At 40.4% G+C, this 16,896-nt stretch overlaps 1 protein-coding gene and 1 pseudogene across 1 annotated transcript; one reads left to right on the top strand and one right to left on the bottom strand.

Annotated features, from left to right (window-relative positions):
• Window positions 1–808: 808 nt before the first annotated feature.
• LOC124643928 lies at window positions 809–7,530 on the top strand (annotated as a pseudogene).
• A 432-nt stretch (window positions 7,531–7,962) lies between these two features.
• On the bottom strand, window positions 7,963–15,658 carry LOC124644206. The gene is made up of 8 exons (XM_047183456.1): window positions 15,540–15,658; window positions 13,546–13,663; window positions 11,394–11,517; window positions 10,821–10,975; window positions 10,274–10,405; window positions 9,683–9,802; window positions 8,756–8,854; window positions 7,963–8,155 (listed from the first exon to the last, which is right to left on the bottom strand). The coding sequence occupies exons 2-8, from the start codon at window positions 13,630–13,632 to the stop codon at window positions 8,030–8,032; spliced, it is 843 nt and encodes a 280-aa protein (XP_047039412.1). The 5' UTR covers window positions 13,633–13,663; window positions 15,540–15,658; the 3' UTR covers window positions 7,963–8,029.
• Window positions 15,659–16,896: the final 1,238 nt, after the last annotated feature.

Below are 16,896 nucleotides of genomic sequence, written 5' to 3' on the forward strand. Positions count from 1 at the left end.
AAAGCAAGAATTTCCAGCTTTTTTGTAGTTTTCTTCATCTCGTTTTTGGTTGTATTAAAATAATATTAATATCAGCCGGTTTCGTACGATTTTGTATTATTTCATGATTCCCACTTTAAAGTTCTGATTTTTTTATTAAAAATTAATTCCTTCTACTGATATATTTACATTAATTTTAAAAAGTTAAAATATGTATAAAAACAACACTTAAAACTAATTGCATAAAAAAATTGCTCCTCGTCGCTGTTTTTATTTAATGTCTTTACTGCATTAATAAACTTAACAAAAAAAAATTGTTCTATTTTTTTAAGAAATAATACAAAGTATTTATATTTTGTTTCATGTATGTTTACAAATTGATTTCCCGTATATACATCAATGTACTCTTACCTTGCAACACTGAAAAGTGAAAAGGAAATGTAATAGAAAGAAAAAGAACTACATTTTCACGCTTGAAACATTGTGAATTACATAAAAGAGGATGGAATGCTGAGTATCGGATATGACGTACATCGTGTCTGTTCTTACGAATACAATTAAAGTAACAAAAAAATAAATACCTAAAATAGTATTGCTCATAAAAAATTATAAACAAATTAAATCTTTAAAATAAAAAGGAAAGCCTTACACTTTATTTCAGCACAATAAATTGGAGGACCAATGACTATTCCACAATCACAATTCAAAAATACAAAATGGAGGCATTTTTGAAATAGCAGGGCTATGACTGTTTATATGCATCAATCTTTTTTTTAATAGCTTAATATTTAAGTGCACCAATTACAATATACAAGATAGTAAACAAAATTATGAGTGTATTCAGAATTTATCTTAATTTTTTTTGCATCTGATTGCTGATCGTTTTCCTAGAGCTGAACCCAAAATGAATGTGTTGTACACTTCTCAGAAGCTGCAAGAATTATTTTGCGATGTAAGTACACTATTTAATTACAAGCTAGGGGCATCAGCCTAAATCGACCACTGGTAGACAAAGGCCTCCCCATGCTAGGGGTATTTGCCAATACTCACCGCGCTAGGCATGCGTGTTGGTGAGCGCAGTGTGGGTTATTTTTAGCTTCGTAAATATTGCTGCCCATATCCGAGCAAGGCATTTAAAATCCCACTTGGTGCTGTGTGGTGGTTATACCGCCATCAGTCGATCGCTAGGGCCTCGTCCATTGTTCAGCAGGGTGAACCACGGGCAAGTGAGGTTTGCAATTGGGGCAGGGGCCCGATTCTCCTAAGTTAATAATGTCAAAATCGAATCGCAATATGATCGCAATAGCAGCTTTAACCATATCGGGCATTCTGCTACTAATAAAAGACCAATCGTATTCGATTGACATTTGATTGGTGTGCGATTGGTCTGCTATTTTGGTGATTTTGGTCTATACGGTAGTTTGCTCTACAATCATATTGCAATCGTAAATCATTTGCAGACAAAATGATTCATTATTGAATGACAGAAAAGGATAAAAACGTTTATTTCAAAGAAAAAATAGCGGAATGCCACATACGCTTCAATCGTAATCGAGTCGGGATTGGATCTCAGTCGAATCGAGTCGAACGTGAATCGTATGCCGCTTAAGTAAAATTAGGAGAATCGGGCCCCAGGAAGATTTTAGTTTGCCCCCTTCCAACTTTTTTCTTCGTCCCAAAGGAATATCATACTTTACTTATATATAATTCACCATACTAAAGTATAAAATATCCTATCCCCATATTTATAGCTCTTCATACGCTTAATATCATAAGCATCGGACTTACGTTGGTGTCGGCTTCCAGTCTTACCGGATGCAGCTGAGTACCAGTGTGCCACAAGGAGCGACTGCCTATCTGACCCCCTCAACCCAGTTACAGTTACGCGGGCCACCCAATACCCCTTGGTAAGACTGGTTGTCAGACTCCTAACTGCCCGTTATGATTGCCAAAGATGTTCAAATGATTTTCATTTTGATTTTCTATTATGATGCCATTCAATTTTTCAAAAATACCAGGAAGACCTATCACTCCCCGCGAACAACATGGCGGCGTCCGGGGACGGTGACGGAGCCCCGGGGCGCTGCTGCCGGCTCTGCGGCGGAGACTCCAACCTGCGGTACTTCGGAGACACGTACATTTGGGAAGGCGTGGAAGAAAGATACGATCAGCTACTGTACGACTGTTTTGGAGTTAAGGTGAGAAAAACATGTCGTATATAATGAAAATGATGTTGAAATCTATATGGCCGTTTTTGAAAGTAGCTCTATAAAAAGGTCTTAGTTCTGACATTATAGAAAAATTGTTCTGAATTCCTGTATCTAAATAATATCACAGGGAATGGCACGCAAAATCATGTCTTTAAGTTTTGTGTTCTTAAATGTTCTTAAAAAGGAACTCTATCGTTTTGGAAAAAAATGACACTTCAAAAGAGCACAAAAATTAATTCTATCGCCTGGTACCAGGTTTCATCGTACGAAGATGTCAATTGCGATAGACCACGTCTACAACACAGTCACGACTTTTGCCAGTCGGAATGAAGAACCGAGAAGAAAAATCCGTTAGTGACGAACGGGTCGATTCGTGTAGCCTGTGTACTCGTTTATGCTGAGTTTGCAATGTGCCTTTTTAAGCACCATCATTTCAACGTCTTCATCAAAACTCCTTAACCACCTATATTATCTCCCATTTCTTATCTCCGTCGCTCAGGTGACCCCCTCAGACTGCATGATCTGCGAGTGGTGTGTCCGAGCACTACGCAGCACGGAGCGCTTCCGTGCGCTCGTGCACGCCGCCTTCGAGCAGCCCAACAGCGACGGTCAGTAACTACTGGTTATGTGTAGTATTTGTTTTAATGTATTTTTCTTGCCTAATCTCTCTCCCTAATAGAATTTGCGGCCAATAATAGCTTGACTATCATGAACACAACTTTCAAGCACCATCCAAGACGTTTATATACCTGGACGTCTCCTGGAGGTCAGACGCGAAACCAGATAGACTTTATTCTAATAAGATCAAGATGGAGGAGCTCTATAACTAACACGCATACCTTACCTGGTGCAGACTGTGAGACGGATCATGAACTGCTTGTCGGTAAACTAAGGCTTAAATTGCAAAAAGTAAGAGCGACAATAAAACCTAGACGTATGCAGATAGTGGATAAAAGCTCCTTTGCAGCATCAATTGAGAATAAGCATTCAGTTTGGAGTGCGGATACTGGAGATTTCAATGCTTTGTGGTTATCTGCAAAAAAGTGTGTGGTGGATGCAGTAAATGAGTCGCAACCTACTGATAAAACAGGTAAACGACAACATTGGATGTCAGCAGACACTTGGCGTTTAGTGGAAGAAAGGAGACAGCTGAAGGCTAGCGGAGTGACTGGTGCCGAATTAAACGCTAAAACATCGGCTGTACAGGCTGCTACTCGCAGAGACCGCAATATGTCGTTGAGCAAAATTTGCGCAGAACTGGAGCAGCATTCTGATAGGTTTCAAACCAAAGATCTCCATGATAAGGTGCGACTGATAACTCGCCAATTTAAACCTAAGACTTGGGCAATTGAAGACGCGCATGGTGTAACAGTTACTGAGATCAAGGACATTGCTAATGTTTGGAGGGAATATTGCAGATCTCTGTTCGCAAATAACTCGAAGACAACTTACCAATGTCCTCAGTACTACAGTGGAGACAGGGAGCCCAGTATCTTGCGGGATGAAGTACGAGCGGCAATACAACATTTAAAAAGCAATAAAGCAGTGGGCATAGATGAGATCCCAATCGAAATATTTAAGGCAATGGGAGAAACGGGAGTGGATTTTTTACATACCATCTGTTGCAAAACATGGCAGACAGGCATCTGGCCGGAGGACTGGTCTCGATCAGTATTTATTCCCTTGCACAAAAAAGGTTCCACCAAAAACTGCAACAACTACAGACTCATCTCGCTTATATCACATGCCAGTAAGGTATTGCTTCATATCGTCAATACACGGCTTCAAGCATATCTATCGAGCCAAATCGCATCAGAACAAGCTGGATTCGTGAAGGGGAGAGGAACGCGAGAACAGATACTTGTACTACGGCAAATAATTGAGAAAGCCAGAGAATTTAACACACCACTTTTTGTATGCTTTGTTGACTTCCGTAAGGCTTTCGACACCGTCATATGGGAGTGTCTCTGGAATGTTTTGGCACAAATGGGAGTACCGGATCATCTCATATTTCTGTTAAAGAGGCTTTATGAAGACGGTACAGCAGCAGTACGTGTAGATGACGTACTTTCGGACACTTTCAAGACAGAATCTGGTGTTCGCCAGGGGTGTATACTGTCGCCACTACTTTTCAACATCTACACTGAGTATATCATGCGCATTGTCTTGGATGGATGGGATAAAGGTGTGTCAGTGGGGGGTCGAGTGATAAATAACTTACGATACGCTGACGACACTACGCTTCTTGCCAAATCTAAAGAAGATCTAGAAGAACTCCTTAATCGTCTAGAAACTACTAGCCTCCGATTTGGGCTTGCGCTAAATAGAGACAAGACGAAGGTAATGATAGTGGACCGAGCTGGACAGGAAAATATAGATGTAGCAAATATAGCCAACTGCAAGGTTGTGGACCGATATATTTACCTTGGTTCCACTATCACAAATGCTGGAGTTGCGAAGAAGAGATCAAGCGTAGATGCACCATCACTAGATCTGCAGTGGAGCGGCTTGGGAAGATTTGGAACGACAGGAGAATCACAAAGACCACAAAGGTTCGGCTGATGAAATGTCTAGTTTTTCCGATCTTTCTTTACGGAGCTGAAACTTGGTCTTTGAGAAAGCAGGACCGCCAGAAAACCGATGCCCTGGAGATGTGGTGCTGGAGACGATTATTAAAAATACCCTGGACAGCATTCCGCACCAATAACTCCATCCTCAAGGAGCTTCGCATTCGTGACAGGTTGTCGTCGATAGTACAGTTGCGAATTTTGAAGTTCTTTGGGCACATTTCTCGAAATGAGAACTCAATGGAGAGGCTTGTAGTGCAAGGCCGTATAGAAGGCACAAGACTGAGGGGTCGATCTCCAACCCGCTGGATCGACCTCATTAAAGCTACAACAGAAGCGACTGCGGTACAATGTGTTCGCGATGCTGAAAACCGGCAAAAATGGAGGGGCATCGTGCGACGTGCAGCGGCCCTAAAGGCTCCCGACGATAGTGCGCCGCAACCCTGCCCATCAACAGCCACGACCACTCTGTCAAGAGTGCCCGACTGAGAAGAAGAATCTCTCTCCGGTGGTGTCGGATTGCCGTCCCATCGGGCTATGAGAGTGAAGGAATAGTGAATGCACCTGTGTCCAAGCAAATGCTTGTGCACTATAATATGTCCTGCGCAGTTAGTTAATCTCCTTACATGAGAACGTTCTCCTAGACGCAGTTGAAACTATAAGTAACAGTCAGTAAATAATACCTACATTTTTCAGTGTCATCAAACTCCACAACGTTAAAATCAAACAGTTGCATAAACAACGACTCCAAGACGTCACCAAAACCGGAAAAGGAAGTACCCCCCAAAAAGCCTTTTGACTTGGCTAAAAGACGTGAGGCCAGGAAACGGATCCCAGGTCAACGATGCTAAAGCCAAAAGGATTAATATACACTGTGAGGTTTGTAAGCAAAGGTAAGATATTTTTCAGCCTATTTGAAGGTCTAAAAATAGCTAGGCCCTGTGGTTTTAATTTTCTTTAGCTTTTGACAAAGATCATCATCATCCTCCTGCCATTATCCCAATTTCATTTGTGGTCGGTGCAGCATGTTTTCTCCTTCCATACTCTTCTATCTGCCGTCATCTCACAAGTAACATTCTTTCGAACCATGTCGATTTTCACACAATTCATTCACTATATCCATCATCGTTCATGCCCAAAGATAACCAGTGCTTTCAAGTTTATTTTGCTTTTCTTTTGAATAAGTAGGTATTATTCAAGAACCTATGAAAACAACTTTCCAACATCGGTCTACCCCCTTAGGATCAACATTGCCACAGGAAGCCATACCTCTTCATTTCAACCCCCAACCAGTCACAAAAAGAGGAGTGTTATAAGTTTTTCTGCTATGTCTGTCTTACTGAGCCACCGTACAAGAACTATAAAGAAGAACCAATTTTCCTGATCTTTGAGTACTTAAAATCTCTCCCCTTTTCCTAGATACCCAATGCTAGTAGCCAATGACGGTAACAAATCCTTCATATGCTCTCGCTGCAAGAAGAATGGCGAGCTCAAAGGTGCAGTCTGCAGGAAGTGCAATATTGTGATGCCAAACAGTATGATGAAGGATCATCTCGATTTGCACGCGAAGGCTGATATGAGGGGCAAGTTCAGGTGAGCTCGTGGCTAAGTTACGTGGGTGGTTAAGTGACGAGTTTGGGTGGAAGGAAGGATGGTAAGATTGATGAGTTGCGGTTGTCATTTGAATGAGTTTGGTAGTCGTTTTGGGAAGTAATATAGTAAGAACAAACAGACCAATCAAGAATCAGTCTAACCAATCGCCAAGGGCTACCGGGTTGCCCGGCTAACTGGGTTGAGGAGGTTAGATAGGCAGTCGCTCCTTGTAATATACTGATAAAGCTATATCCTCAACGTTGTTTGTGCTCCTTAACTGGGCTGGGCTCAACCCGGGCAACCTGATACCTCTTCATAGGATTGGTTTTAAGATTTTCTGGATTCTGAATACCCTTAACTGCTAAAGTTTCAAATGCCAGCCAGTGCTCACCAATTCAACCTACCTTCCGAACTATCGAACTCATCACGCCAAGACCATTACCCATCCACGGACCTTCCAAATCAAGGGTTGCTTAACCTTACAACCATTCTAGGACCCAGCAACCCAAAAAGACCCACCTAACACTAGTGAACAGCGTCACAAAGCAAAAGAGCCAGCGGTATCAATGTACCCGATGTCCTAAAAAATATGCTCTGGCGAGGAATCTAGCACTACACGTCAGAAACTCCCATGGAGACAGCGTCGATGATATGTGTTCTGGTGAGTAGACCGTGGTCTTTTCAGGTAAGTATATAAGTATACCACGGTCTTTTGGAGTCTAAAAGTGATAAAGAAGTTACATATGTACTGGTAAGGCAAAGTTTTTGAAGGATTGATAAAAAGTCGACCGTCTACTGCGAAAAGACCGTGGTCTTTTTACCCGCCTATAGATAGATATCTTAGGTCTTTTTATGAATATTCATTCTTCTTACTTATTGTAAGGTGATTTTCCATGCAGATTAAAATAAAAAGGGATTTCAAGGGTTAAGGGAAATACCTCAACTACTCATTTTAGAACACTCAAATGTCCCCGAGATGACCAGGCTTAGGATATTAAAATACTCCCAGTTTGGGAAACTATAACTCTCAAAATCCACTTCTATCAATTCTTCTTAACTCTACAGGTTGTGGCGAAGATCTATCGCAGACAGAACAATCGGAACACCCTCTACATCAGTGCAGTGAACGTGTGCCCGTTAAACCTAATGTGCGCGCAGCTAACCCGCTCAAGTCTAGCTAGCTGATGATAAAATAAAATTTTGAAACTGTTGATCCATATGGAAGAATATGTTTATTTACTTTCCTTTCTGAAATCTAACCTTGTCAGGGAGTGGTTGAAACGATTTTGATGAAAGATGGTGGTAAGTAGGTTTTCTCACGATGCAGGCAACTTCTTGCACTTCTTCCTATCAAAAACATATAGGAAGTGATGATATATCCGCTCCAAAATTCTTAAGTTAGCTACTGAAAATTTATAGACTTTTTCCATGAACCACCTTACCGCCCTTTGCCAAACTAGTGTCTCCTGCTACGGTGAAAGGGCTGGACAAATTTTATTCACATTTGCAGGAATATAGCTACCTAACTTTCTCAAGACCCAGGAGACATTTTGTAGTGTTTTAGAGACCAAAAATCAAACGCTGTCTTGGTTTTCACCGTTTCTCTTTAGGGAGATATCAGAGGGGGTATGCAATGCGAAAATAAAACTACATGATCCTTGAGCAGCATTTATACAGCGTCTAAGCGAACTTGGAGCACTGCTTGCGCAGTGGTGGCGGCGGCATACGCAGTGAAGCCACGTAACTCTTGGTGCTGGAGAGCTCCTTCCTCAGACGAATAATGTCGAGCTCAGCCTGTCTCTTACGCTGTGGACACACTGGTGGTGTTATTGATAGAAGTGTGTGCACGACGGTGTGTAATAAAAGTCATCATATCATGCTAGTACAAACTACATATAAGGGGAAATAATTTTTTGTTTGTATCCTAAAGGCTCCAAAACTATTGAACAGATTTGAAATAACTCTATTACCGTAGAGAAGCATAAATATCACATGAAGACATATTGGCTATATTTAATCCGGGTACGGGGAGTACTTTCCACGGGACACTGAATTAAACGTGGGAAACAGCAAATTTTATATTGCGTACAGCCAGGATACATTATTCGTAGCTTAAAGCTAGCTTAGATGGCTGAACCGTAGTAACTATTATAGTAATGTGTGGCTGAACGTCGTTAGTGTCGAGTACATACACTAACGAAGTTCAGCCATCTAAGCAAATGATGGTGCGTACAAAAAAGGTACTATTTGATGTGATGCATGGAAAAATGGCGCTGAGTGCTTTTATTGGGCCGCTTTAGGCGCATCTTAGTGCTTCCTAAGGAAGCTTATTTCATTCTCAAGTCATCTCAATCTCATTTTCAAGTCATTTTTCTATGTTAAAACCCTTAACCCTATAATACCTACCCTCAACTCATTAGCAAGCCGTGCCTCCACCTGCGCCACTCGCTGCCTCAGCTCAGCTATATCTCTCATCAGCCGAGCAGCCGCCAGCTTGTTGTCAGCCTGTCAGACAGTCTTGTTGTTGAAATTATAAGCTCATCGAAAATGTTCAAGTCGTCTGCAGATGCTTATTACCTATTTCAATTAACATTACTTTCCTATATATTTTTTTTACACATGCCTGCCTATTTAAGCGTTACGGCCGGTTCACACATGTCTCCGTTTTACTGTTCCGTTTTATCGTGTACGTTTTTTTTTCGTCGATGGCGTTTTTACTGTATACAGAATGTGTGAAGTCACTCATACAACTACATACGCCATCGACGAAAAAAAACGTACACGATAAAACGGAACAGTAAAACGGAGACATGTGTGAACCGGCCGTTAACCTGCTATGTGGGTACCTAAATTCTAAATTGCCTGCCTGCCTACATACATGTGTATTAGCTATTGTAATTGGCGGTGATCCTGCAAATCATTACATAGTCCAAAACAAAGTCACTTTCTTTGTCCCTATATCCCTATGTATGCCTATGCTTAAATGTTTAAAACTACGCTACGGATTTTAATGTGGTTTTTCTATGGTTCCGTGGTGAAACCCTTATAGTTTCGCTATTTCTGTCCATCCGTCCATCGGTCCGCGCTTACACCACTTAATAACGTCCGCACGGGACGTGGTCTTGCATCATTTTTTTTTCAAAACCCTGAGATCTTAAGGTGCGACTAGTTTCGGATCGTCGCAAGCTTATTGGAAATCCCGGCGCTAGGAGCCATAAAGTAATATTAAACCACAAGCTGGTTTGTTCATCAAAGTAAATCTATATCCTACCTAAGTCAAAGGAGAGGTTCTCTTCAATTTGCAGAATCACCGCTCACACTAGGTAAACTTACGTTCCTAGACGGTGCGTTTTTAGCAACACTCCTACTGACCGCACTGGGGAGGTCTGCCATCGAGCAGGGCGTGAAGAAGCTGTCGGGCACGGGGCACTTCGTCACCACGCCTTGGATAGCCTGGGACATACCGTAACTGTACAGGTTTAGGTATGTAATTTGTTATATACCAATAATGCCAGTAAGTGACATGATGCAGCAGTTAAAAGAGGAGATTTAGTAGTCAGGTGTTAGGTAACCGGAAGGAGTTAGGAGACAGATGTTGGAATCTAGAAGACAGTTGTAAGGAGTTGGGAGACAGTTGTTAGGAGTTAAGAGACAGCTGGTGTAAGGAGTTGGGACACAGGTGCTAGGAAGTAGGAGACAGGGGTCAGACGACAGGTGATAGAAGACAGGTGTAAGGACACAGGAGTTGGAGATAGGAGACAGGAATTAGGATACAAGAATTGGAGATAGAAGACAGGAGTTAGCAGAAGACAAAAGTAAATATGTAGATAGGAGTAAGGAGACAGGTCTTTTTTTACCTCTATATTACCTATTCGGACTTTTTGTCAACGCATACCTGGCAACCTTACCCCATGGATACGTTACCTGAGCGACAGCAGACCTGGCGTGCTGCATGTGATGAGCCTCCTCCTTGTCCAAGTGTCTCTTCAGGTGTTCGATCTCGGCGACGATGTTGAACTTCTCCTTTTCAAGACGCTGGTTCGCTTGTTTTAAAGCCTGTAATAATAACCATGATGATTTTGAGAGTAAACTAAACTGCTGAGCTTGACTGAAATTGGCAAGAATTATTATATTATATTCACCGTACCAAAGCTGACCTAGAAGTTGTGGTGGCCGTTTCTTAAGTGTGCAGGTTCGATTCCAGGTTACGCAACTTTTCAATTGATGTACTTAACTTTTCTCACTCAAACTCAACTCAAGTTATAAGATTATGGACACCAAAGACTGAGTTTTGAAGAAACCTGAATTTGAGGATCTAAAATCCCAAACCGACAACATAAATCGTCAGCTTTCTTAAAATAACTGTTTTTGAATTTTCAAATTCAAGTTTCAAAGTTAACAATTGTTAGGAAAAACTAACGATTATTTTGTCGATGTACTTGAGTCTGACACTATTAACTCATATACAAACTTTCATCCTCTCCTTCTTCTCGAAGTGGCACTCGTCTATCCGCCGCTTCAGCTTCCTCCGCAGCTCATCTAGAAGGTTCGACAGCGTCACGCGGTTGGACTCCAAGTCTGCACGCTGTTGCACTATCTGGTTGATGGAAGTCAGGAGCTTGATACCTGGAAGTGAGTTCAAAATTGTTTGGTATTGGAAGCATCGATGATTCCATCATCTAACCTTTTCCTATATCTATGTTGGGGTCGGCTTTCAGTTTAGCAGAATGCACCTGAGTACCAGTGTGCCGCATGAAATGACTGCCTATCTGACCTCCTCAAACAATTAACTTAGGCAGCGAAATATGTCTTGGTAAGACTGGTAGCCCGATTTTCTAGTTTCTAACTACCCGTTTCAACAGTCCAAATGACAACTGTGATCGACCAATTTAACCTGCCTTCCCAATCACTGACGAATTCATCAGATAGTCATCCATTCAGGGAGCGATCACGCCAAGCATTTCCTGACTTAAGACCGATCCACCCGTGGGTCTGTAACTTAGACATGAGCTCCTCAACTCTGCCTATCCTTTGAAATACTCACGCTGTTCATTGACCCGGTATCTCTGCGCGGCTGGTTGGAAGCTGCAGGCATCAGGACTCGGAGCGCCCGAGTCCTGCCCTGGGTACGTCGCCGAGCTGACATAGTTCGGGGAGTCCGTTGAGTCCTGGGAAAAAACCAGTCAGATTATGTAACTTGCAGCTATGCGACACTGTGACGACTCAGGCATAGTGGTAAACCCCTGCAAATGAAAGACTTACTGAAATTGATTCACATTCACCACAATCCGGGATAAAAGCTCGCAAAATTTGCAGAAACATTCAAAAAACTATACCTTACAAAAACTTAACAAAAACCACTACGGAATTCACTGATGTTTTATCTCACTAAAGCAGGTGAGCCATAGGTACTTGTTTGTGTACCCAAACTTGACATATCTTTGTATGACTCGGCCACTACAAAGCGCTCCTACGCATACGAAGACGAATGCATGTAGGAACATTTACACACACAACTACATACATAGCTCACCCGCTTTCGTAAAATTAAACATCCAAGACCTCTTGTGCTCCTATGTACCTATTGAAACACGACATCTAAAACCCATTCTCCTTTACTCCTAACTAAAGGTATCTAACCTCAACAAGACTGCAATCGATATTTCTTTCCATTCCTGCAAAATATATAATTTCTTCAAAAAATAAAAGATGTCCAAACTTATTGCATCTATGTCTAAGGAGTTTGTTCATAACTTTATTGTTTGCGTGTCATCATGCAATCGCGTCGTTTACTTTGACAAATAAATTATGTCTCTTGGAAAATGGGACGGGCTGTGGGAAGTAGGTCATTTCCTCATAATTATGTGTAGTTTAATTGTTGGCCTAATTTTAACCGACTTAAAAAAAAGAGGAATGCCAGACTTAGGAGATTTGTTTTTTTTTTACTTAATTTAAATTACACAGCGATAGGTATTACGAGATAAAAATATCGTTAAATAACTATAAGGGAGCATTAAGGGAATCCCTTCTTCCAGCGGTGGGAGCTACTTACGCATCCGAATAAAAATATGATATTTTTCTATTAAAGCGCTAATCTCACAAACTCTGATCGTGTGGTTGTGTGTGTAACTGAATAAAAAAAAACATTGTTAGAAAGCCCATTTATCCAGAAATGCTATAGGCGTTTTTTATCCGGGTGCGCGGAGTAGGTACTTTCCACAGGACGCAGGTAATACTGCTGGCAAAAGCCATACATTTTCAATCCTTCTCTATGTGAGAGGAGGCCAGTGCCCAGCAGTGGAACGATAAAAAGGCTACAGCTGCCAATTTTCATGACGCTACGATCCTCGGAAGATGCTTGTTACTTAGCTTAGATGCCATAACATAATAATTACATGAGTAAGTACAGGTCGAGCTAATTAAAGCTCGTTTAATAAATCTTAAAAAACAAGCTTTTATTTAAATGCGCTAAAAAGGAAAAAATAAACTTTTAAGTAGGTACTATAACTTTACTGTCAACTCGTAACGACATTTCAAAAACATATTTGACACAATTTATAATATGTTTTAAAAGCTTGTCGCGAGATTTAAGTACCTACCTAGGTATAGTTACCGGCACGGATATTGAGCTCTCGGCGGAAGAGTGGGGATCGCTTTGCGCACCGTACGCATAAGGCAATAAGGCAGTAAATCGCTTCTGCGCAGGTGAAGGTCAGGGCTCAATATCCGTGCCGATAACTATACCTACGAATATACAGATTATCTCAGAAGTGGAAATGAATTTTATGTATGTGCTCGTGTATTAATGAATTTGATTGTTTATTCGTTCGTTTGTGTTGCTACCTACTCGTTATTTTAAACTAAGAAAGTAAATACGAGTTCCTACTTAAATCTCGCGACAAGCTTTTAAAACATATAAATTACTAGCTTCTGCCAGCGGTTGCACCCGCATCCCGGGGGAACTATTTCCCGTACCGGGATAAAAATAGCCTATAGCCTTCCTCGATAAATGGGCTATCTAACACTGAAAGAAATTTTCAAATCGGACCAGTAGTTCCTGAGATTAGCGCGTTCAAACAAACAAACAAACAAACTCTTCAGCTTTATAATATTAGTATAGATGTCAAATATACAGGAACATAGTATACATTGCAAGTTAAATAGGCTGATGATGATCAAAAAGAAGGACCACTTACGCTGACAATAGGCTTGTATTTGGGCATGTCATCGCCGGTAAATCTGACGGAGTGATGAGTGCTCCGAGTCTTGCCGGGGTGCACCATCTTGCTAGTCTTGTCTCACTCTATCTGGAAACTATTACGACGATTTAATTTTTAATAATAAACCTTACATCAATCACATAACAGAGGTCAAAAGGTCATCACCTCATCTAGGTCTCAAACTAAGTACCTACATGCGCAGAGCTTAAATTGTACTTAGATAACTATTATAGTTATCTAGTTGTTATACAAGAGTGCAAAGTTGTTTTTTAACCGCGAGCTCAATTTTGATGACCGAGCAAGCGAAGGATTCTAAAATTGAAACACGAGCATAGCGAGATGGTGGGATGAAAAATATATTTACCTAGGTACTTATGTTATGCATGTACCTTGCCTGCATAGGTACTTTTACCCTACATAAGAACATCCAGACTGGGTAGGTATTAGGGAATGCAATCCCGACTCGAGATTGCAAATTCGGAATTTTCGGGATCCTGTCTAATTTAAAAAAAATTGAATTCAGATGACTGAAAAAGCTAATAAGTGCTTGTTTGTGATAGTGAGGTTAATTAAAATAACATACCTATTACTCGAAAGAAAATAAAAACCTTTATTCTTTAATCTTACCAACTAAATAATAATCAGGTTGTAAGGAAATTAACGTAGGTAAATTAGGTAATCAAAACAATAAGCTTATTTCAAGGAAATTAGGAAAAAGAGTGATTTTGAAAATGACTCCTTAAAAAACAAAGGGTATTATAATAATAGTTTCATCTGCTAAACGGCATCTAATGTCCGTTGCAATGTACCCCGCTGCTGAGAATGCCCTCTCCGACTCAACGCTGGTTGGCAACAGCGTGGCGAAGCAATTATATGCAAACTGCAAAAATCGCCCCCTGGATCCTCCACAGTCAAACAAATCCATTTCTTTTTAATGGTAGATTCTAATTTGTCTAAGCTCGTGGACGTAGATATACGTGCAAAAGGACTTGGTTGTGTGTGTGTTGCGTCGCTGACCACTGCCGCCCAATCCCGTCAATCTCGAACGGGATCTCGTCATATGATGCGTCGGGATTGATCCCGAAAAATTACACGAGATCTCGCGGGATCGGGATTGCATTCCCTAGTAGGTATATAAAACATCACAATTGTTTGACTTTTACAGGAATCGGATTTAGTAAGGTTTTGTGCTGGGAAATCGAACCAGCTACAGGAAGTGTAGTAGCTAACACACCAGATGTTTCAGCTCGTTAAAATCACTTTTCAGTATTAAGTCAACCAATAGGATAATACTGGTCAACACAATTTTTGTTTCCTGATTTTTTTTTTACTGTTATTGTATTATTATATGGCCCTAAGTACCTATGTAAAAAATACTAGGAGATTGATAACAGCTTTACTTTTTTATTATTCTAGTTTTCAGTATTTGTTGTTATAGCGGCAACAGAAATAGATCATCTGTGAAAATTTCAACTCTCTAACTATCACGGTTCATGAGATACAGCCTGGTGACAGACAGGCGGACGGACGGACAGAGGAGCGAAAACAAAGTTATACACACCCGTTCCCGTTTTACCCTTCGGATACGGAACCCTAAAAACAAAGTTATACACAGTAAGGTAGGGGGTAGGTAGTAATCGCGGGAAGAAGTTCCCTTGTGACGCGGGTAAATCGTGGGGAACTACAATATACCTACCTAGTTAAAACAAAATTTAAAGCTAGAGTTTCCCTTAAAATAACATATAGTGATAATTTAATCTAAACTTATATAATAAAAAATAGGAAACCTTTTGTTTGGCTGTACCCTGAAGGCTCCAAAACTACTGAACAATTTTGAAAATGATTTCACTATTAGAAAACTATACTATCTCCGAGTAACATAGGCTATATTTTATCCTAAACAGAGTACTTAGTAGTTCCCACGGGACGCGGTTAAAAACAGCAAAACAGATACTAAAATTTACAATCACCTTGAAAAGCACATATGCACGCAATCCGCCATTTTGTATGTCCCGCACAGAACTGTCACAATTTTCACGACATACACGTTCAGAGTTCAGTAAATCCGCTCTCGTTTTGACCGAAATCTACTGAAACTGAAATATTTGCCATAATGTCCCAAAGAGGTACGTCTCTAATACTTACGGTACAGGGCGTTGTATTTTCTATATTTATTTACATTGTTTTAAGTAAAATCTAAGTCTGGTTAGGTTGCACAGTTCTTAGGTACCTATATACCCATAAATATAATAAAAACCGGTAAAGTGCGAGTCGGACTCGCGCACGAAGGGTTCCGTACCATTATAATTAAAATGAGCAAAAAAATCACGTTTGTTGTATGGGAGCCCCCCGAAATATTTATTTTATTCTAGTTTTCAGTATTTGTTGTTATAGCGGCAATAGAAATACATCATCTGTGAAAATTTCAACTCTAACTATCACGGTTCATGGGATACAGCCTGGTGCCAGACGGACGGACGGACGGTCGGACAGAGGAGCGAAAACAATAGGGTCCCGTTTTATCCTTTGGGTACGGAACCCTAAAAAGGAAACTTTTTTGTTTGTTTGTAATCTAAAGGCTCCGAAATTAACGAACCGATTTGAAAAATTCTTTCTCTAGGTACCTATTGGAAAGCTGTGTAGGTAGAATATTATACTCGAGTAAGAGAAACTATATATTATATACTATAATATATTACGTAAAGGCAATGGTTCCCACGGGACGCAAGGGAAACCGCGGGAAAACATCTAGGTAGGAAGTAGGTAAGTATTAAAGAGTTTAGACATTTTAACTATAGCATAAAATACATAGGCTTTTGTATTTCATTGCATGTGGATAATTGGGCAGTGACAAGACCAGATGTTCCATCAGTTAGCTTTAAAGACACTAAACGTATACTTAGCTTTTCATTTTAAATGGCTGGTTTTAAATTAGAAACAAGTCGAAAGGCATGAAAGGATTTTAATAACGTCAATTAAGTTTTATGGGACGATGGTATCCATTATTGTAAAAGAAATTACGTATTTATTTAACATCAAGTATAGGCATTTCATTTCAGGATTTATTATTTTCACAGTTTATGAGATAACCATGTAAAAATTTCGTAGGTATACAATCTAGGCTGTTGCTTACTTACTGTGATTCTTACCAACTCCTTTAAAAAATCTAAGTAAGTCATATCATAAAGCTGAGTGGTTTGTATGTTTGTTTAATTGTGCTAATATCAGGAACTACTGGTCCGATTTGTTTTGCTATTCCTTTTTCTCCGGGCGAAACTGAGTACCTACTGCTCTAATAGGAGATACACAACTATGTTGGGAGATAAT

This window comes from Helicoverpa zea, chromosome 29 (assembly GCF_022581195.2).
Source record: "Helicoverpa zea isolate HzStark_Cry1AcR chromosome 29, ilHelZeax1.1, whole genome shotgun sequence".
In the NCBI taxonomy this organism is placed as follows: Eukaryota; Metazoa; Arthropoda; class Insecta; order Lepidoptera; family Noctuidae; genus Helicoverpa; species Helicoverpa zea.